Source organism: Oryzias latipes, chromosome 3, assembly GCF_053564925.1.
Source record: "Oryzias latipes strain Hd-rR chromosome 3, Olatipes_Hd-rR_3.1".
Classification (NCBI taxonomy): Eukaryota; Metazoa; Chordata; class Actinopteri; order Beloniformes; family Adrianichthyidae; genus Oryzias; species Oryzias latipes.
The window spans coordinates 13,817,091-13,839,250 of NC_136239.1; the positions used below are offsets into that span (position 1 = coordinate 13,817,091).

The 22,160-nt window shown below is 38.1% G+C and overlaps 1 protein-coding gene across 1 annotated transcript; it reads left to right on the plus strand.

Annotated features, from left to right (window-relative positions):
• Nucleotides 1-7,725: 7,725 nt before the first annotated feature.
• Nucleotides 7,726-22,028, plus strand: taldo1 (transaldolase 1). Its single transcript, XM_004066858.5, has 8 exons — nt 7,726-7,945; nt 15,493-15,616; nt 16,113-16,220; nt 16,321-16,452; nt 18,500-18,675; nt 19,540-19,737; nt 21,349-21,494; nt 21,579-22,028. Exons 1-8 carry the CDS (start codon nt 7,846-7,848, stop codon nt 21,609-21,611), a joined length of 1,017 nt encoding a protein of 338 aa, XP_004066906.1. The 5' UTR covers nt 7,726-7,845; the 3' UTR covers nt 21,612-22,028.
• Nucleotides 22,029-22,160: the final 132 nt, after the last annotated feature.

Below are 22,160 nucleotides of genomic sequence, written 5' to 3' on the forward strand. Positions count from 1 at the left end.
CGGAACAAAAAGAGCAAAATAGGGACATCTAGTGGACATTTGTCTTCAGAACTGCAAAAAAATAAAAAAAAACCTGGCTAATCCTTGGCTCTCTTCCTCCACTAATTTAAAGGCTAATTGGCTCAAATTCCAGGGGAGGGCAGAGGGCAGCAAACGGATTAACACAAAAGTATGAAACTAATTCATATCTAAAAAAAAGAGTTAGTAAGCATCAGGGATGTGCACCGAATCGCGGGGAAAGTGAACTGAAGCATCCCTGCAGCATACCAGTAAAGTTACGTTGAAAGGATCAAACATTGCAATACATTTAGGAAGGATTTATGGTTTATTATTTAATGACTTTACACCAGTTAAAGCTAGGCATGTGGCCCTCGTTCAATTCTGTCCTGCAGCCTCCTGTCATAAAATCAATTAAATGTGGCCCCCAACCCTTTTAAAGAACTATGATTTCTTCATTGTGATTGGCTAAACTACATTATAAGCTATTTTAAAACCTGTGGCTACCTGACCTTCAGAGCCTTAAAGGCCAAATGAAAAGATCTCTGATCCAAACCACAGATGTTTGTACTTCTGAATAAGATAACTGTGTTATTTTCCTGTTCACGTCATTTACATTTAAAAGTTTACCTAGAGCATTTATTATTGAATGATATGTAACATTTCATATTAACCCTGATTTATTGTTGACTAAAGCTTTTTTTTCCCCCCAAGACTTTTTGTTTATTTTCTTTCTTGTGTTCAAATATGAAATTAACAGTAATTTGGGTAAAAATGTTTTAAGATTTAATTAAGATTTAATGTTCAACAATCCAAAAACCTGCTGTATGGGTTTATTAGTTACTCTGAGTGTCCCTAGGTGTGCATGTGTGTTGAAATGATTGTGTACCCTGCGACAGACTGGCGACTTAACCAGGGTTTACCCCGCCTTCGCCCAGCAGTCGCTGGGACAGGCTCCAGCAACCCTGTGACTCCAACGGGGATATTGCGGGTTAAGAAAATTGATGGATTTCACTGATTTTTTTGTTTTGTAATATAGAAATAATATATCAAAACAAAACAAAACCAAAAAATGTAGAACCAAATTGTGATGAAAGTGCTGCATCCTTGGTAGACATTATAAATGGTAGCCTGGTTTTTTTGAGTTATGTTTGGAAGACTTGGCTGTCTTTAATTTTTGTCATTCGTGTTGCGCTGGTGTTTTTCCTGCTCCCACCAAGACTTCCTGAAGATCATTAATATTCAGTTGTGGTTTTGGGGTTTTGTGCCCTGAAGCACATCAAGTTTATTTAATAAATCCCCCAGTTTAGGCTCTAACTATCTCCTGTCTATGAGTGTGCATTTGGGTTTTCCGCTGCACACAAGGGTATGAAATGTCTGTTTTTTAATTCAACGCTGCCTTAAGGGCTGAAGATTAAAAGCTTTGGTTTTAATATATACGGTCCCTGGGTGCAGAAATGTTCTTTGGACCTCTATGAATCCTGAAATAGTGGTCAGCTAATTCAGGTGCCAGCATTTGAAGTTCAAGAGGAATTAGGAGTTAAACAGAAGTGCTCAAACTGTAAAAGTATAAAGTAAGTGAAGGTTAATGGGTTACATCACAGAGGCTCTCAAAAAAATCCTTTTTTATTGAAAAAGATTAAAATCAAGTATCATCTTATTGAAACGCCATCAGATATCTTAGCAACAGCTTTGACTGTACTTTTCTTCTGCTTTAGTGAAATAATTCCACAATTAAGACTTTTTTTGCACTACAGCTAACCTTCTTTTCTTCATGTTTAATTCATAGTTATTCTTTATTGCATTTCTTTCTTTGTTGACAAAAGTTAAACTTTTCAATTGGAGGCTTGTTGATGATATATTGCATTTTGTTTAAGTCGCTAGTGCTTTATTTGTGTGCTTTTATTTTCCTAAACAATTTCTGTGTTGTTTTTTTATTCTTCCGACATGTCTTAGAATTTTTAATTGTTTTGTGCTATTTTTAACATTGACTATTTATTCCTGGTTTTGTATTTTCTGTCAGGAGCCGGGGCCAGGGCGGTTCTTTTGTGTCTCCCTTCCGGGTTCGGGCTTTTATTTTGTTAACTCATGGTTCTTAAGGTAACTTACTCCGGTCATCACCAGCACCTGTCTACCCACCTGTTTACAATTTATGATGTGTATATAAGCTCTTCTTTGTGTTTCACTCGTCACCGGATCGTTCTACTTGTTTCACCTCAGTTTTCACAAGTCTACGAGCCGTCTTCGTATTAAAGAATCCTTATTTGAGTCTAACTTCTGCAGTCCTGCTTTTGTGTCCGAAGTCAAATCCTTGACATTTTCATTTTTAGTAATTTTTATAAAAAATAAAACCCATCTAGGGAGACATGCTGCAAATCAGCTTTAGCTAAAAGCATTTTGATGTGGGCATGGGACTGCTGTTTTGGCCTATGTCCCTATTTTGTATAAATGTCCTTATTCAATAAATACATAAACTAAAATCAATTTAAACCTGTTTTCCAGCTCTTAAACCCTCTTGTTCTACATGCACCATATAGAAATGTGGACTGCTCTGCACCCTGATTTGGACTTTAAGTTTTATCACTAAAACGCATAAGAAGATGATTGCTTGCATTCATAAGCAGCAAAATACAAACCGTATGGATGCAAGACAAAACTTACAACCAGGGTTGAATCTATAATTAGCTCCTTCCAAGTGCTCCAATCAATTCCAGTTCCATTCCCATCATTTAGAAAAGCCAAATTCTTCTGAAAGCTCTTCGATTAACCTCCCATTTGCATGCATGCTTTCACCGTCTTTTAGAAAATAGGCTGTGGCCGTTTATCGCACTGCATTAAAACGTTTTTCTTTTGTTGTATTCCTTTATTTCTGTCAGGGTTATGCGGATCAGATCTAAGCAATAAACAGCAATAACATGTTCTTGTACTGAAACCATTTTACTGCAAAGTCCACTACATCAAAGAATTGACTAAAAACTTAATTTTTGGAGGGGGAATTAAGCTGTTTTAAAACCTTTTGTGGAAATCCATAAAAGAAATTGTTTGATTTATTTTATGAGATATAAATACTATTGGTAATGATATGCTCAGTGGTTTGGGAGTGTTTACTCACAACAATGTAAAGATACAAAACTTTTGACATGAGTGTGTCTCAAATTTGATCCACACATTACATGGTAACTGTATTAAAAATCAATTTACCCTCCTTCACCCTCTTCCTCATATAATCACGGTGCGGCTGTGGTGCAGCTGTGGTGCAGGTTTGATTCCCGCCTTGCACGCCCATGTGTCAAAGTGTTCTTGGGCAAGACACTTAACCCCACCTTGCCTCTGGTGGGAGGTTGGCGCCAGTGTTCGGCAGCGGAACCGCCGTGACTGTAAAGCGCTTTGGGCCTTTGAAAGAAAGTAGAAAACGCTATATAAGTATACGCCATTTACCTATTAGGGTGATGGGGGTCAGCCTGCGATGCACCTTGGGGGGAGGAGTCACCTGGCAGTGTTCCCCCTCCCCTGGTTGTCGTATGGGAACGCCCCCCCCCCCCCCCCCCCCGCGCGGTTTTAATTGCACCTTAGACATGTGGGACCCTTGGTAGGGGGGGCGCTTGGGCATAACTGCCAGCGAGCAACCGATGTCCTGTCAATGCCCTACCCACCAATTTTAATTGCACCCCCTTAGTACACACCCTTTACCCCTCAAAAATATACTCTCCAACACACATACACGCCCTCACTAACACATGCTTAAAAACACACACACATATATTATACAAGGAAGGTGGGACCTCGGACCATCTGTCCCCTACCCCATCCCTGGTAGGGGGTACCAGGCCCTTGACAACGATGGCCGTGTTCCTCGGTGCTGGCTTCCTGGGCCCGGCAGCCCTCTCTCCACGCGGGGAGAGGGATCCCTGAGTTCTCTTGCAAGACCGTGGGTCATTGTTCACATCACATCTGAGCCTGGGGGTGTCCGTGTCCTTCTGGTGTGGGTCCTGATCCTTCATCTTGAACGCTGGCCTTCTCCAAATTTCATCTATAGGTGAGCCTGGAAAACAATGCAAGCTGACATCTGTTGTTTGATCAGAATTGCAATTCCCTACAGCACACGAGCGTTGAACGCTCATCATTTATCACACACTTAAGGATGAGCGGGCCAGTGTGAGCCCAAGGGGGTGGAGGAAACTTTGCCACCCCCATTTCAGTCACTGCATCATTAGTTTGAACTTTTTCAAGCATCCAGTTTTCTGATCCAAAGCGATTTGAATTCAGGAATACTCAGAAATGCAGTTTTAATCCTACTTTCTTTTATATAGGTCCTCTATTATAAAGAAAACAAGAACATGTTAAAAACACAAAAAAGATCATTTTCATTGGAGCGGGTCTTTAAGGAAAGTTTGCATCATGCTAATGCGATACGGGTGTCAGAAATGTGTAAATCCAATACTACACAAATGGTTATATAGAGGTAAAAGATCACGTTGTCTTTCTTTTCAATGGTCCAAGTTGACTAATTTCTTCCATAACAGAGACAACAGTCAAACCCAAACCGTTTTATGCCACCGCCCTCCTGCATCTGTGCAAAACAAACACAAGTGAGCTTTAATCTAAGACACTTAAGCACAGACCACATGCAGCGACTTGTTAACTTCTAACAAATCTCAACCATAAACAATCCCACTTCTTTCACACTATTGTGTCTGACTAATGTGTCTAATGAGTGTTTTGCTAAACAAACTACCTTCCGACTTGTGTTTTTTTTTTAGCTTTCCTAAACTCGCTCATGTTCAGCATCTCAGATTCCTTTACTACTTGCTTTTTCTCAACATTTTCCATTTATCATCCCCACAATGTTTTACTTTAAAAGTACTTCAAAGGCTTCAGCAGAAGCTATCATTATGTTGTTGCTGATAAAACGTAAAATTAGTTCCATGGGAGCCTCTTTGTTTCCACTTTTCCCAAACCTCACATCATCTGTGCACTTTTTGTAATTTACTATTGTTTATTTTCAAACACTTCCTTCATGCTTTTTTTGCATGTGAACTCCTCAACACTCTGGTTTACCACATTATTACTACACCTCAGTGTTTCTGTCTTTTTTTGGTATTCAAACATACTACTACATTTCCTCTGCTCTGATCCACTGCACATCTTTTTACTTCGATTTGGTGGAATTACCGTTCTGTTACCTCTGTTCACTATCTCTTACTCACTTTGGTTTTTGTTAGTTTTACTTCCATTTCACTAAACTCTATACCGCTACACCCATCAGCAGATTGCAGCAGGTGATCAATTTTGGAGTTCTTGTTTAGATGCATTGTTAGCGACCCCATGCACGCAAACTTACAGTCGTATTCACAATAATCCTTTATATTGCTCTGATAATTTTTCTTTTCTAAAGTATAAATAAACTGTGCTGTATCTGTAAATATTTGTTACATTTGAATTGTGTGGGGATACACTTTGGTGTGTTGGGAAATATTGTTTAAATGGACCCAAATAAGAGTTTGTACAGCAAGTGTGTGTCAGATGTTTCCGTTTGTGTATTTTTCTATGAGTATATTTATATTACGCAGTTGAGCCGGTTTAGCTCGTGCTGGTTTGCGGCGCCTTCCGTCCGTGAAACCCGGGTTCGACTGCGGGCTGCTCCCTGTTCCCTTCTCTACCTCTGCCGGTTCCAAGCCCGGTTTGAGAAGGTTGCGTCAGGAAGGGCATCCGGCGTAAAAAAACATTGCCAAATCTACCATGCGACTTGTTCGCTGTGGCAACCCCTGATGGGAGAAGCCGAAAGTGGAAGATATTTATATTACGCAGTTATGCATGGGTTTGTGGGTATCTGAAACTGAATGTGTACTCATTACAGACCTGTGATCTATAACAGATGCACTGGGTGTCGAAATAAAATTGGTCTAGACCAGTGGTGGGCAAACCTTTTGACTCGTGGGCCACAAAGGGTCTCAACTTTGACAGAAGGGCCAGACCAGAGGCAGATGATTGGATTTTTTTGGTAATCTGCCTCATTAAAGAAAGAAATAACATGGAATCTGGATAAAAACATGTGTTAACTTTGATTGATAGTTTAAATTTTACACAGAACGTTTTTTATTTCAAAATGTGTGGCTTTTGCTCTCATTTTGTGCCAATTGCACCAATGGGTTAATGTCCATAAGGGAAAAACGCATGTTTAGAGTGACGCTGCGTTCATGTGATGTTGGAATGATCGGAAAAATAACTGTCCAACTTGGAAAATACACATGAACACCTGAAAAAAAAAAAAAAATCTTCAAATACCACATGAATGTAGAATAAATTTTTGCACCTAGACAAAGGTCAATGTATTTGTTATGCGTCATCTATGGAGAAACACCAGAACAACAGGGAACATTATTAGGGATTGTCAATATAATGTATTCCAGTTTGCCAGATTTAATAGTTTAACCCATATGGCTGCTGGGGCATAAATTGCCCACCCCTGATCCAGTCTAGCCTAACGCATAGAGGTGGCAATTTATAAGGCTTTTACCGGTACTTCTTCTCACTCCCTTTCAGATTTTCTTGTATTTTTTATGTATTGCTCTTTCTTTCCTTCTAAAGTTTGTGTTCAAAATAAATATTATCGTCATCAATGGGATATATTAATACGGAAAATATCATACTTTCTTTGGTGTGAAAACTGTCCAGAATAATCTATAACTGTTGAAGACTTAGAGGAAGTTTTTTAGTTTGTGTGACCCATTAATTGTTCATTAATTTAAACTGAGTAAAGTTTTACAGCTCCATGACTATTGTTACATTTGTTGTAAAATAAGAAAGTACATGGCCTAGTTGGTAAGAAATGACTTTGTGAGCAGACAGTTTTTCTTTCTAAAGTGACCCACTGACTCAGTCAACATTGGGTTGACAAAGGACTGACCTGTTTGAGTAACAAGCCATTTAATGGCCATAGAACTGACCTGGCTTCAGTTACCTTTATTTTTAAAGTGTTTTTTCCTGCCCTGAAGCAAAAGCTGTTCTAGATACATCCTGTAGAATCATCTTACTATAATACAGACTGTCAATCTCTTCTGCAGCCAGTGGTAAAGCCTGAGGTTTGACTCTTTAATGATAATTGCACTCAGTGTTTTTCACTGAAGTTGACATGATAAAGTTTATTAGTGTATGTTGCTCCAGCTTAATCTTTCTGTGTTTTTCCTCTTATTGTGTGGGTTGTGAATAACCAACGGCAAAACCATCTCAAGATATGTTTAATACTGTATGTATATTCAAATATTGTTTAAGTGCTCCCTTCCAATCATGGACTTGTAAAATTATTATGTTGTAATGAGCATGTTTTTGTATTTTTGATGCCTCATGAAAGGAAAAAAGAAAGACAGAAAAGAAAGTTTTATCAGCGCAAAGCAACCTGCATTCAAAATAACTCCTGTCCACTTTCACAACACAGGATTATCTGGCCTGGGGTGCAGCATCTTTGACAGTTCAGCTTCCTGCCTCATCAAAAAAATTAACTTTGTTCTTTTTTTAAATTATAACTATTTTGCTTTATGTAAATGAGTATTTAATCAAATGTTTATTTAAAATATTTAATGAGTTTGAACTGCTTTTAATTTTTTTGTCTATTTATTTATTTAATTTTATGTATTCGATTTGTTTTAAGTATTTTGAGTTTTTTCTTTTTCTTTAGATTGTTTTCTAATTTCCCCCAACAACTTTATTTTGAACTTTTACTTCCTGAACTGCTCTCCGCGCGTTCCCGTGTGACTCCGCTCTCCTGTTGCTGCTCGCTCCCGTCTCTCTGTCATTCCGACTGCTCTCACGTGCTTTCTCTGCATAAAAGGGTCTCCCTCCACGCTCACCATGTCCAGTGTGTCACCAGACAAGCGCAGAAAGATGGAGTCAGCACTAAGCCAGCTGAAGAAGTTCACCGTCGTGGTTGCCGATACTGGAGACTTTAACGGTAAATCGCCAATGGAGCGCGTGCTAATGTTAGCCAGTTAGCATGCTATTCCATAGACCAGGAAGGATCCAGAGTTATGCGACTGACCGTCGGGTCGATATCAGGCAGGGGTGTGTGCACATTAGTCCCGCTTCTGGGTAGTCAGGCTAACTAACATTACACTAAACTTTACCAGCCTAATTTATTTGTATGAGATTACAATCTAGTTTACTTGTTATATTAACTCAAGTTGACAGTCTGATAATCTCATTATGGGATGGCATAATTACGACGTCCCATCGTTCCTCTCTGGACCCAACTAATTAGCTGCTAGCTTGAATGACGATCATTTGTTTTTAGTTAGCAAATTGTGTTGTGAAGGTTTAAACGCAATAATAGGCTCTGCAGAAGGCAAGCCTCTTTTATTTCATCCTACTTCCTTGTTCCTCGGATGGTACTGTAGAAATGGTTGAGTGGTTTTAATGGGCTAGAATTAGCTAACTGTGCAGTGATGTTATTAGCGGTACGCTAATGTAACCCCCGTGGACCGAGCTCAAAACTGCAGACTCAGGATGACAAGACAAAATTGGGTTTTCCTCGTGGTCATCAGATTAGGAGGATGCTGTCTTTTCTCTAGTTTCTATAAAATCTCAAGCTCCGTGTTTGTTGTTGTTTCATATGTTCACTTTTCTACTAAATTACTAACAGCTTAGCTAGTAGAACTTTACATTTAACATTTAATGTGATTTAAAAACAGTTTACTATAACTAATGAAGGGAAAATAGGCTTTTATGAGTGGAGATTTATATTATTTAAACTAGAGACTCAAATTGAAATTCTTGTCCTAATCAAGGGGTTTGGAGCCTGAGGCTCTGGTTGAAGCATAATTAATATCTTTTTTTAATTTAAAAAATTAACACATTCTTTTGGACAATAAGGCATTTCAACTGAGACAAAGTCACTTCAAACTTCATTGAAATCACTCACACACCACTCTGCCAGGCTCCTGACTACAGTTCCCATCATGCTCCAACTATCCATCAAGTGATGTGGCTTTTTAGTTTAAAGTTTTGGCAGGTTTTTGAGCTGCATGTACCACGAGAAAATTAAAATGAGGTCGTGAGCACAACCAGAATACATTCTTAAGGAGCACTGGATTTATAAGGCGGACTATGTACCATTTAACAGAATTCAAGGTCTTGAATTGCAGCATTTGGTCCAAAAATGCAGTGAGGGTCACTTTGTTCGTTAGTGTTACGAAATGTTGGCTGAGATGCACCAACATTACAAAAGTACTATTACTAAAATTGCTGCATTGAAATGATCCCATTTATCTTTTATTTTGAAAGGAGGCCTTGTGAACCTCTGCCAGAAGTTATAAATTATTTGACATTTCCAAAAAGAAAAGGTATCTTTATGCTTATGTTTTATTTATGCAAAAACAATAGTTTAATTTTCTTCTATATAAATAGTAGTAACAATAACATAAACACAATAGTTAATTTGAATTTATTTAATGGTAACCATAACATCAACACAAATCGGTGTCTTTATTTTCTAAAGGGTGAAGTAAGACTTTGCGGCTCCTACTTGATTGTAATCAGTGAGACATTTACCTGAAAAGTTCTTTTAGTGTTAAAGGTTGCACACCCCTGCTCTAGGACTGCAAGCCAATTCAATAAACTGTTTGCAATTCTCTTTATGCGATTATATTCATCATTTTCAAAATATTACATAAAATAAAAACGTAAATAAAGAAATCTCAAACTAGATACTATTGAGTATAGTTGGTATAATTGAAGATCTTCAAAAAAATAAAATGGTCAGTAACCAGTAGGGCTGGGTTGATTAAAATCAATTAATTGATCTGAATCGCTCCAAGTTTTGCCTTGCCTTTTTTAGTGATTTATTTTGTAAAATTAGCCACTTTAGAGCCTGTTAATGATTGCACATTTTTTGCTGGAGCTTCTCCATTTGAGAAACCATGTGACACTGCATGGTGTTAATCTAATTGCCTTATAATTTCACTAATACATTTTACAGTTTGTGAACTGTATCAGATTAATATGAATATCTTCAAAACATATAGATATACAAATATGTTTAAACCGTGTACATTCAAAATTGAATTGAATTGAATTGAATCAAGAAATTACCATGAATAGAATTGATCCAGGCCCTGGTGAATCGAATAGAAAAAAATCGATTCTGGAAATTATTAATGATACCCAGCCCTAGTATCCAGTTCAGCCAAGATTATTCCAGGAAGGCCAAATTGTTGTAACGGAATTTTAATGTTAACCTCTGTGTATATCTAAAACCTTTGCTGCCCAAAATGTATAGTTTAAGTTGTTTGGTATGTCGAGAATGAAACTTTCTTTTAAACTGTTACTCATTATATTACAAATATCCAGTGATTTATTGTTGGCTGTGCTTTGAAACTTTGCAAGGACAAAGTGTAAGCAGTTCTGTTTCAATGAATGCCCACATTTGCTAGTGTCTTTTACAAAGCATACATTATTCATCAAACTGTCTTACAGTTTAGCAGTACTGCGAGTAAAACAAATGTGGTGTTAACGGAGTTTAAGTTTTCATCTAGTCCTGTTAAATCTATGCGTGTGAATATATTCTGTTTTTGAAATCTAGGGTCAGAATGTGGCAAAGTTGCTGGGGGTTTTTTTTGTTCATTGCAAAATGTAACTTCTTTTTTCTCTGTTAATCCAGCAGCATGTCTGTTTCACATGAGAACTTGGTAAACACAGTGTTAACACCACTTGCTTGCTTCATATGTGGAGCAAGAACAGTTCTCGCTAAAATTGTGTGCAATTAATCGGAGGGGGCTAAGCTTGTGACATTTTGTTTCTTATTTAACCAATTTGCCTGTGCAAATGCAACAGATTCTCTGTCAAATGAAAAGGCACTAGGTTCATGCATCATGTGGTATTGTCAATTGTTTTCTTGCAGACACATTAGTTATTGTATAAATCTTTTTAAAATATTGTTTAGGTAAATACATGGACTAATATACCTCCAAGATCTGTTTGTCATCTGTAAACTCTAATGTATAATGCATTAGCATATGAAAACAAACCAGTGATGCGCTAACTAAAAGTTGAATGTATCTCTTTTTTTACCATCTGTCGGTAAACATCCATTAGTGCAGTTTATGCATAATAGATGCTCAGCCATTGATTTAATTTCCACGCACACCATATTCCAAAGGGAAGGTTTATTCTAAATAGAAATACTATAAAAGCATTTACATATGCAAATACTATTGTGCTGATACATTTGCATTTAAAATGGCAGCAACAGGAGGATTCCAGTTAGCATTTATTCTGACCAGAGTCTGAGTGGCAAATTACATCAACAAAGCACATCAGTCATGTTCAGCCAGGACAATGGCCACTGTTGAGGTTATTGCCAGATTGCATCTATTGCATGATGTTACAGATCTTCAAAAAAATATCAGTTTGTCTGCATAGTAAAATCTGTTTTCCTTTAAATATCTCGTACTGTATTTTCTGCACTAAAGGGCGCACCAGATTATAAGGTCGGACCGTTAATAAATGCTCTATATTTGGTCTTATGGCATGCATAAGGTGCACTGAACTGTAAGGCTCATTAAGTGAGACAAGAGTCCATCAGTCAGTCAGATTTTATTAAATGCATTAATAGTAACTCTAGAACTTGTTCTAAACTCTCTACATGTTAGCCATGTTAGCATATTCACAATACCCGTAACTCCTAGCCTTTGCAATACAAAAAAGCAGTCTGACATCACTACGTTAGCCTTGCAACTAAAAAAAAACAGACCAACGTTTTGATAAAGTAATGTGTACCTCTCAAAATTGCTTTGAGATCAATAAACACGATCAGAAATAATCCATATTTAAGGGGCTCTAGATTATAAGGCGCACTGTTGTATTTAAAAAAAAAAAAAAATTAAGGCTTCAAAGTGCACCTTGTATCCTCTTTGAAAATCGTGTATCACATTTCTCCACATTTACTAATGAATGTTTTACATTTGTTCCGTTTCTATCGCTTTGTCATCACCAAGCTTTGAATGGAAACTTGCCAAATCAATTTCTTTGAATTTTAAATCAAATCAAGTCAAGACCTTTATAGATTATCATCAAACTGAACTAGTATTTTGACATTATTACCCAAAATATTTTTAAAAAATTAAGGTTTTCAGTACACGTTATGTACTCACATTAGATTACAAAATAGTGCTTCAATGAGCAGGACAAGCCACCATAATTGCCAAAAGTTTTCAAATTAAAATAAATGAATTGCTGTCTGGTGGATTTGTTGCTGTGCGACCTTTAGCCACAGAGTGATCACCTTTTATCTCTGTAATCATGAGTCTAAATGTTTACTAGTTCCCCTGAGCCCCTAAACGCATTTTTGTGGAGTTTTTTGATACTTTTGTTGAAGTGGTGTCGAGATCAGCAGAAAGGCCGTGTGAAGTCTTGCATTTTATTTACAAACCGGTAATTAGATTTCTGACTTTCCCAGTCGCAAGCATTTTTTGTTAACATTCTGTCAGCCTTTCATTGCAAGTGAGATATTAATATTTTCTGCGCAGCACTGTTACTATTCTCTCCATTTGTTGCTCATCATAAAAATGGTTAGACTTTCTACAAGTAAAGTGTTGTTTAATCGGTGTAAAGCCTATCCAATAAACGATGCTTGAATATAAAAATTTCCAAGCTTCAAATCTGCATCTAATGTAAATCCGCTTTAACGGGAAAGCAAACTAGAAGATGTGGCTTGTTTAAAGGTTGAGCAATAACGCATTAAAACACCAGGTGGCAGCATTTTCCCTACAGAAGCATTATGTTGGGTCTTTAGATGGTTTTTCAATGTTTGTTAAAGCTCCAGGATACATTATTAGTTTGCACATGTTGACTTAATGTTTTATTGTAAAAAATAAATTTTAGATAAATGTAGGAGTTGGTTTCTGTTCAGTTTTACATGAGCAACATTTAACTATATGTTCAATTTTTTTTATTGCAAATTGGGCCCCTGATTCCTATACGAACTGCATTAATAAATTTAAATAAATTTAAATTAAAAACAATTCTGGCACATAAATAATATTCCAGAAAATTTCAGTGCTGACATGTTGAAAGTTAATGTTTTATGCAACTTCCAAATTAAGATTTTTTTTTTTTCTTAAAAAGCAATGTATAACTTTTTAATGAATAATTTGAAACATTGGCTGCTAGAACATGTAGCCTTGGAATACTTGAGTTACTTGACCTATTTCTGCATCTCATTCATTTCCATCGTGTAGATAGGCAAGGAAACATGGAGTGAATAGATATTTTCAATTTCACATTCAGGGCTTAATGCAAATCAACTTACAACGTCCACAAATGGCAACTGCTGTCACAACATGAGTTTAAAGAGGTACAACACAATTGCAATTGGGGTAGCCAGAACAACAGGTCAGATGGGAGGTTATACCAAACTCCCAACCAAAAATTGGGATCATGCCCCCAATAAATGCCATTACAATGACAAAGGCAGGAACTGACCTGAAAGTTCACAACTAGAATGAACACCAGGCAAACCTGATGCAAACCACAACGGCTAAGTGAAGCATCACCTGGAAGTCTACTGGAAACCGAGTAAGTGTGCACTCAGTGGCAGAGTCCTAACTGCAGAGGAGAGCCACCAAGGCTGCACACTGAACAGTTCTAAAAAAAAGTATGTGGGGAAAAGGAGGCAGCACAAAAGAGCAATGCCCAATGCCTGGTCTCACGAAAGAAAAGAATAACGCAACAAACCAGTGACCATCACAGGGGTAGACATCCATGAAAGAGCCTCTGGTATGAAGAACCAGACAGCACCGGGCTCTGACATGATGCATGTATACTGGCTTAAGAGACTCATGGCACTGCATGATCGGCTGGCAGCACAAATGAAGCAGCTGCGAAGAGATAGGACTCACCCCAAATGGCTAACAGAAAGGCAAACGATCCTGATCCTGAAGGATCCTTCAAAGGGTGCAGTATCATCCAACTACCAGCCGATAACTTTCTCTCCACAACATGGAAGCTCATGTCAGGCATCATTGCAACAAAAACAAATGGGCACAAGGATCAATACATGACCAACGCACAGAACAACATTGGTAGAAATTCCGGAGGAGCCAAACACCAACTCCTGATTGACAGAACAGTCCCTCAAGAGTGCAGGTCACAACACACTAAGCTGTCCACAGCCTGGATTGATTAGAAGAAGGCCTGTGACCCAATCAACATCCATGGATTACTAAATGCTTGAGCAGTACAATACCAACCACCTAAGAAATTTCATATCAAACTCAATTAGGTAAATGGTAAGCCACTTGCACAAGTAGCCATCAAATGTTCCCAATGATATTCTCTGTCCCCACTGCTGTTCTGCATAGGTTTAAAACCCCTTAACTAAAATCAACAAGACAGGCTATGGATACCGACTCAGAAATGTGGCCACCATCACCTCTACATGGATGACATCAAACTATACGCTAAGAGTGAGCATGACCTTGACTTCCTGATCCAAACCACCACCCGGATCTACAGCATTGATATTGGCAGTTAATGATTAAGACAGACAAGATGGTCCACACAATAGAACAATAGCTGGCATTGAGGACAGCTACAAATACTTTGGAAAACCTTTGGCAAATGCCAATATAGACGAGGCAACAAGGGATCCCTTAAAAAAGAGATTTTATCTCAGTGGCACTTCCTGGTAAAAAATGAAATCTTTTTTTTTTTTTTTTTTAAATAGAAAGCTGCAAAAGCCAAATACCTCCAACAAAACAAACATTTACGTCCTAAAGTGTTTGCACTTACAGCTTTTAATTAAACCACTTAAACATAATCAAACTTCTCTTAACCATTGGGTTCTTTTTCAGTGGTATTTGTTGCTATTTTTAAACTCTTAACACTGAGGTGAACATTTGCTGAAATAAAACAAAAAAGATAAAATATGTTTAAAAATGTTCAAAATAAGTAAAATAAAATAAAAACCCTTCAACACCATTTATACACCCATGTGAGTCTAACAACAATATCACTGCTTTTGTTTTTTATGAAATGTCAGTATGGGCTTCCTTTATTTGTGTAACTCATCTGTTCTGCCAAATTGCTTCTTCTTTTGTTGGCAATCTTTTTTTCATGCTGTTATGGTTGACTTCTATGCAGTATTCGTCTGAATTTGTTAATTTCTTTGTTTAAAAAAATCTGTTCTCATACGGTTTTATGGATGAGGCACCAAACCTGTTTTGATAAGGTCAACAAGTCCTTGCAACATTAGTTTCATTTTTTTAACTCTGGAAATATACAAATACTGATGGATGTTACAATAGCCTTACAATAGGCTTATTCATGTAAGAGTCATGTGTAGAGGTTGAGTAAAAACACAACAAATTACTAAATGCGCAACAATGGCGGGAAATTAAATCTCGGATTAAGTTGGCTATCCCAAATCTTAATGGTTTTGCTTTTGTAAAACATCAGATTTTTGTTTCTTCTAATGACTGACCCACTTTTGTCTGTCTTATACAGCCATCGATGAGTACAAGCCTCAAGATGCCACCACCAACCCTTCTCTTATCCTGGCTGCTGCCAAGATGCCGGAATACCAGAATCTGTTAGATCAGGCCATCAAATACGGCATTGCCAAAGGAGGGTAAGAAAAGCTAGCTATTTAAGTTTGGCACCCTTAAACCTAAAGTTTTGTATATTATTATCCAAGAAAAGAACCACATTAGGATCAGTTGAAGAGATGTTGACTGGTGTGATGTGGTTTTGCCATTAACTGTATGGACACCAATTCTGCCTCACAGCAATGGCCTATTTGTATAAAGGAAGTGACTTATTCGCACACAATTTCTAATATGTGTGCAACCAGTGCTGAACTCTTTTCTTGGTCACACCTATTTTGAAAGCGGAAGATATTTGGCTTAAAATGGCTGCGCTCAAAATGTTCGCTGTGCCACTTGATAACCATTCCTGTTGTTACAGTTACCCCTTCAAATACGAGGGGGCAATGCAGCAATATGCATCTTAACATGAATTTCTATCAGTTTTTGTTCTTGGATGCATTTAAACGTTTTAAAATGAATGAAATCAACCTTGTATAAAAGTCACAACTCCGACACTGTTTTACTTCTGTTCTTTTTAAGAACGGAAGAGGAGCAGGTAGCCAACACAATGGACAAACTTTTTGTAAGTTTCGGGCTTGAGATCCTCAAGAAAGTTCCTGGCAGAGTCTCCACAGAGGTGGATGCCAGGTAGGAATGACATCTTTAACTGGGAAATTACAAAAAATTCCACTCTTTTGAACATTCAAATGGTCAAAGAATCTCTGTTGTTTCTTGTTGTCATAAACAGATTGTCTTTTGACAAGGATACCATGGTAACAAGAGCCCTCAAGCTAATTTCTCTCTATGAAGAAGCGGGTATCAAGAAGGAGCGTGTGCTCATCAAACTGTCATCGACGTGGGAGGGAATCCAGGCTGGCAAGTGAGTCTTTTTAAAATGTAGACTATTCACGACATGTCTTTTGTTTTGACAAATTAATTTTTACAAGTATTTGTGATGCTCCATGATGCATGACGGACCCTCTCTTAAGTAGAAATCACGTCTGAGAAATGTGATCAGCAAAGCAACTCTTTACCACATGAAAAACGCTGTGTGAAGTAAATCAGCAGAGCATTGGTTGGTCCTGATAAACCTCCCTTTTCCCAATTACCGTATTTTCCGGACTATAAGTCGCCCTTTTTTTCATAGTTTGGCAAGGGGTGCGACTTATACTCCGCAGCGACTTATATTAGAAATAAATTGACATAAATACATTGTTAACCCTCCTGTTATGTTCATTTGTGAGGAACAGAGATGATGTTTCTGGGTCAATTTGATGTATGAGGTATGTTAAGTGTTAAGAGTATGTTAAGTGACTCAGAGAATCAGCAAACTTTTTTTTACAGTAAGATCTTGAAGGCTAACAACAAAATATTCTATTTTCCAATGATTTCATAGATTCAGAAATGCAATAAAAGTGAAAACTGTTTCTACAAATACAGGATGAAAACAGAGTATTAGTTAGCCAATGATGCTTCATGAAAGGAATAAATAAATAAGTTTGAGAAAAAATTACTGTGAAATTATTAGATAAACAGTCTGCTATGATTGTGTCATATAAGGTTGTGAAAGTTAAAATGCGACTTATAGTCCAGTGCGACTTATCTGTGTTTTTTTCTACTTTATAATGCATTTTTGGGCTGGTGCGACTTATACTCCGGTGCGACTTATAGTCCGGAAAATACGGTAAATATAAATTGGGTCCAAACTTTCTGTAAATCAACTGATATGTCCAATGAAAATCAGGAGAAACCCCCACTTAACTAAAAATATGAAAATTAAATATTAAATAACAAATTAAATATGCTTATTTAATATTTCCAAGTATGTTGTAAAGAAATATTTCATTTAAATTTATTGGTTTGTGTCCATAAAGGCTTCTTCTGTGCTGACCATTTGTGCCATTGGGGCAAATTTACATCCTACATGCAGACATTGATCCACGTATGAACATCAACACATCACTTTCCCACATCAGGCCTAATTCCAGAAAATGAAAGAATGCAGACTATCTGATGATGTGTTTCTTAAATAAAAAAAAAAAGGAAGTTCGTCACACCTGCAGTGATACTGAGGCACAAAAGATGGATAATGAAATGAAAGACACTTTCATAATGACTCCTGAGCACATTGTAGACATCCTTGAAGACTTTGTCAATGCTTTATTTAAGCCTTAGTCACAGCTGCCCTTACAGGTGGAGACAGGCTGTTTGCAGACAAAAAATGGGCAAACCGGTACAGGGCACACAGGGTCAAGATCATAAAAGACCGCTCTGTGAGCACATAGACCGTAAATGGGTTGGTAAGGCACTAGTACGCTCACCTCACTAACAGCTAGAGTGTGGCGTACGGGCATCGTACAGCAGCATTACCAATAAGTCATAAGTGCATGCAACTTACAAATACTTCACAATATACTTACCACAAGCACGACAACGGTCCGTTACTTTTGTAATGATGTCCCAAGAGTTGGCCGCATGAGCCTCAAGGGAACTTTAAGACACACCTGCACTGCCCTGAAGATGCAGCCGCACCTATCTACGACCCTGCATTGGCCTGGACAACCCAAAAACACGTAAACCTGAATGAGTTATCCTCCTGTATGGATGCATCAGCTTCATCAGGAGTCAGTGTGAGGACAGTCAGGTGGCCCTAACACTCACCAACAATGTCACTATCAGGGCGGAGTGAAATTTGGCAGATTCTATCTTAAATGCTACTACAGGCACTGTAAGGGTCTTACCAATTCCTAAAGTCTTCTTAATAAATAAGTGAAGGAAAAAGAACAATAACCAGAAACTTTTCTTGACAAGACAACCTGAGAGCGAAGGCCAGGCTGGTCTTGATTGCTAAAATTGTTTGGCAGCTTTTTCTTTTTTTTTTTTCAAATTTGTTTGTGTATTTCTTATAATTTCTTGTTTCCTTTCAGGGAGTTGGAGGAGAAGCACGGCGTTCACTGCAACATGACACTACTGTTCTCCTTTGCTCAGGCTGTGGCCTGTGCCGAAGCAAAGGTTACTCTCATTTCTCCTTTTGTTGGCCGCATCCTTGATTGGCACAAGGAGAACTCGGACCGCAAAAGCTTTGAGCCCCATGAAGACCCAGGTATCAGCACACATCGGCGATTGAGAGGACACTTGGACAGGGCTGTGGATCGTTATTGCATGGTTGTCCGATTCAATTCACGAATCAAGATCAACGATTCACAGATCAAACCACTTTCCCTTCTATTTAATGTTTCGATACTTGTTGCAGCCTTAACACTAGTGATTTTATAGTGTTGTAGTCTCACATAAACAGCATTCTTAATTTAAAAAAAGTACAAAAGTATATTGGTGGCTTAGAGGGGCCTGAATTTCTTTTAACAATTACGTACAAACTGTTTTTATTTCAATATTGTGTTAAAGGTGCAGTGAGCTGTGTGGAAAGCTAACAGTGAGAGTAGTTGTCCTGGCAAAGCGGTTTGAATGTGATAAGATCCCAGCTTTAAGATAACCTTTTTATCTCGGTGTCTCCCTGTGACTTTGTATCTGCCTAAGTTTAGCAATGCTTTGAAGAGCAGGGTTTATTACCATGTGACCTTTCTTTTTTGTATATATTAGAGCTGCCCTCATCTAGTGCTAGACTTTTGGTAATTACTGCCCCAGGGATCTGTAATATTTGCTAGCATGTTTTTATGCGTTTGAATTTTTTAATTATTAAGTACCAGGTTCAACTGATCTGCTGGGAATTTTTATTGCATGGAAAGGAAATAACCACTTTCAAAAGAAATGCTTAGTCATCCAAAGAGGCAGTTCACCATGGCCAGTGAGGTGTGGACAGTGATTAATGTCTGTGCAGCAGAGCCTCTAGCATATCCGTGTCATTTCAGAGTGCAGCTATTGAAACTGAGTTGATTTTCATCAAACACAATGCTTTTGTTTTGTGGGGGTTTTTTTTCCTTCATTTCCTTCCTGCTCTTTTTATTAGGTGTTCTGAGTGTCACCAAGATTTTCAACTACTACAAGAAGTTTGGCTACAGCACGGTTGTGATGGGGGCTTCTTTCAGAAACACGGGGGAGGTGAAGGCCCTGGCAGGCTGCGACCTCCTCACCATCTCCCCGGGTCTGCTCGCAGAGCTCAGCCAGGATCACAGCTCAATCACTGCAATGCTCAGCATGGACAAAGGTACAGCTTTTCCTGCGAAACTCTGTGTTAGGTCAAAACCACATTCACAGTCACTGTCACAAACAATTCTTTTAATAGTTATTTATGACACAAAGTGCAAATACACTCAATAAATAAATAAAAACTCAGGGTGGTTCTTTGGGGTTGAGATAATCTCACAATTTAACTGATAAACGGATGCAATGTTGTAGTATCTACATGTGGTACTGTTGTGATACAGCATTTGGTTTGGGGCTGATGTTTCTTCCGTTTTAATTACATTTTTCTCCCATCAAAAAAAAAAAAAACACCTATTGTTGTAAAGCAGGCGTGTCCAGCCCTCCATTACTCAGTAGCTGTAATATCCTGAAGGAGGACACACCCAATGCCCTTAATTAAAATTTCTAGCCATCAATGCTGGCTGGTTAAAAAAAGTCGTCACTGTGAAAATTCCTGAAGAAAGGAAACCTAAATAAAAGTGATAGAGACCAAACTTATACTAGCAGGACACAGCCAGCGCAAGAATCCAAAGTACACGAAAGGTTCATCTAATTCAGACAATAGGTGAAATTCTCAGTACTCCAGATGAATATGCTGAAAAGAAAAAGATAAAAACATATTTGTATTGTACTTTAAAATAAACTAAAACTTCTCTGTAAGAAACTCTTTAAAAGAATTTAAATGTTTGCTAAACCTTTTAGGAACAGCAAATCCAAAAGAGAAGCTCCTAAAACACAAAGATTTGGGGATTTTTGGATTTTTTTCATTTTTTGTATATTCTCAAAACAAAACCCAACACTGTAAAAAGAGTGGCAAGAGTGTGTCCATTCGTAATTCACGTCGTGATGCGATGCATCCCAAGACTGCAATGCTATGTTCACACCAGGCGTCTGCTGACAGGCCAATCTTTTTAATCGGGCTCTGAGCTTTTTCTTTCTCTATTACAATATATAAAGGATTTGGTGTCGCATAATTCTGGTCAGGCACAGACCAAATTTATTCATGTCTCCTTCATGATCAATTTTCAACCCGTTGGCACTTCAGTGTTTTGAAAAGGACGCTACCCATACGTCACTACCAAATCCCAGTCCTTGATTGGTCAAAGTTCAACTGGTTAACCTTTCAACACACATTCAATGGCTGCATGTTTTGTATGTAAAGCCCAAAAACAGACTTAAAACTTGTGTAGTGGGATAAAAACACAAGAGCTTTGAATATGGAAGCCAGAAACGCGCACATATGCAGGTTTACATAGACTTTTCATCGGAACCGGTCGCTTGAACCTAGAATCACAGAGACAATAGATCAAAATCTTTTGAAATACCTGAATAGATGAGCTTTCACATGAACACATGTAAAAACCCAGGAGCCTCTCGTATCACGACCTCATTCTTGGCTCTGTTCATAGCAGTGTCCACTTTGAGCCGTCTAACAACAACTGTGACACTAATGAGGGAACTTCTACCACTGGACTGGTCTCTGGAGGTCTGGTTGTTGTTATAGAGAGCTGCTGAAACAGGCTTGATGTATTGCCAAACAAAATTTCACGATATTTCTCAGAATCATTTTTTTTGTTGCTTCCTGCAGAAATCTCTTTGGTAAAATGTCCTGTTTTTCTTTTAAATGTTGCAGCTAAAGCCTGTGATCTGGAGAAGATCCACCTGGACGAGAAGGCCTTCCGCTGGCAGCACAACGAGGACCGCATGGCCGTGGAGAAACTGTCTGACGGCATCCGCAAGTTTGCTGCTGATGCAGTCAAGTTGGAGACCATGATCAAAGTAAGAATTTTTGTTTTCATTTATCAATGCAAAAACAAACGGATTAACTATATAAGGCACTTTTTTTTTTTTTTTTAATTGCAGGAGAAAATGTTCAACGCAAAGAATGGCCAGTAATGGAACAACATGGAAATTCCTGCAGCATAAAGGAGGCAGAAGGGCTGAGCAGAACCTGCTCTCTCCGCCCAACCAGACCCTCCAGATCTGCCACCTGAATGGGGCTGCCTTTGACGAGAAGACCACACCTTACTTGAGATTAATTCTTTAGTGGTTTCTTCTACAATGATCCATAAACAGAAATGTATCCAGAAATGAAAGAAAAACCATAAACAAGAAGAGAGACCCTTGACTTGGCTTTGTAATTCTGACGTAAGTCGTGTTACGACTTGAAGGGACCACGGTGCTTTTTTACAGGACCACAATTTTCAAATTGACTCAGATTTGTGTTTCAGCCATGTTTAAATAAAGTTTTCCTGTATCTTCATTCCGCCACAGATTTTACACTCTTAATAAAAAAAAACATCTCAGTCGTCAGTGTGGTGTCATCAGTACTGCTTTTTGTTTCTTATTTAAAATCCATCAGCGAGTTTGTTGAGTAGAAAACTAGAGGTAATTTTATTCCCACGGCCCTCCCACTGAACCACAGCCATTGTCCTGACTCCCTGC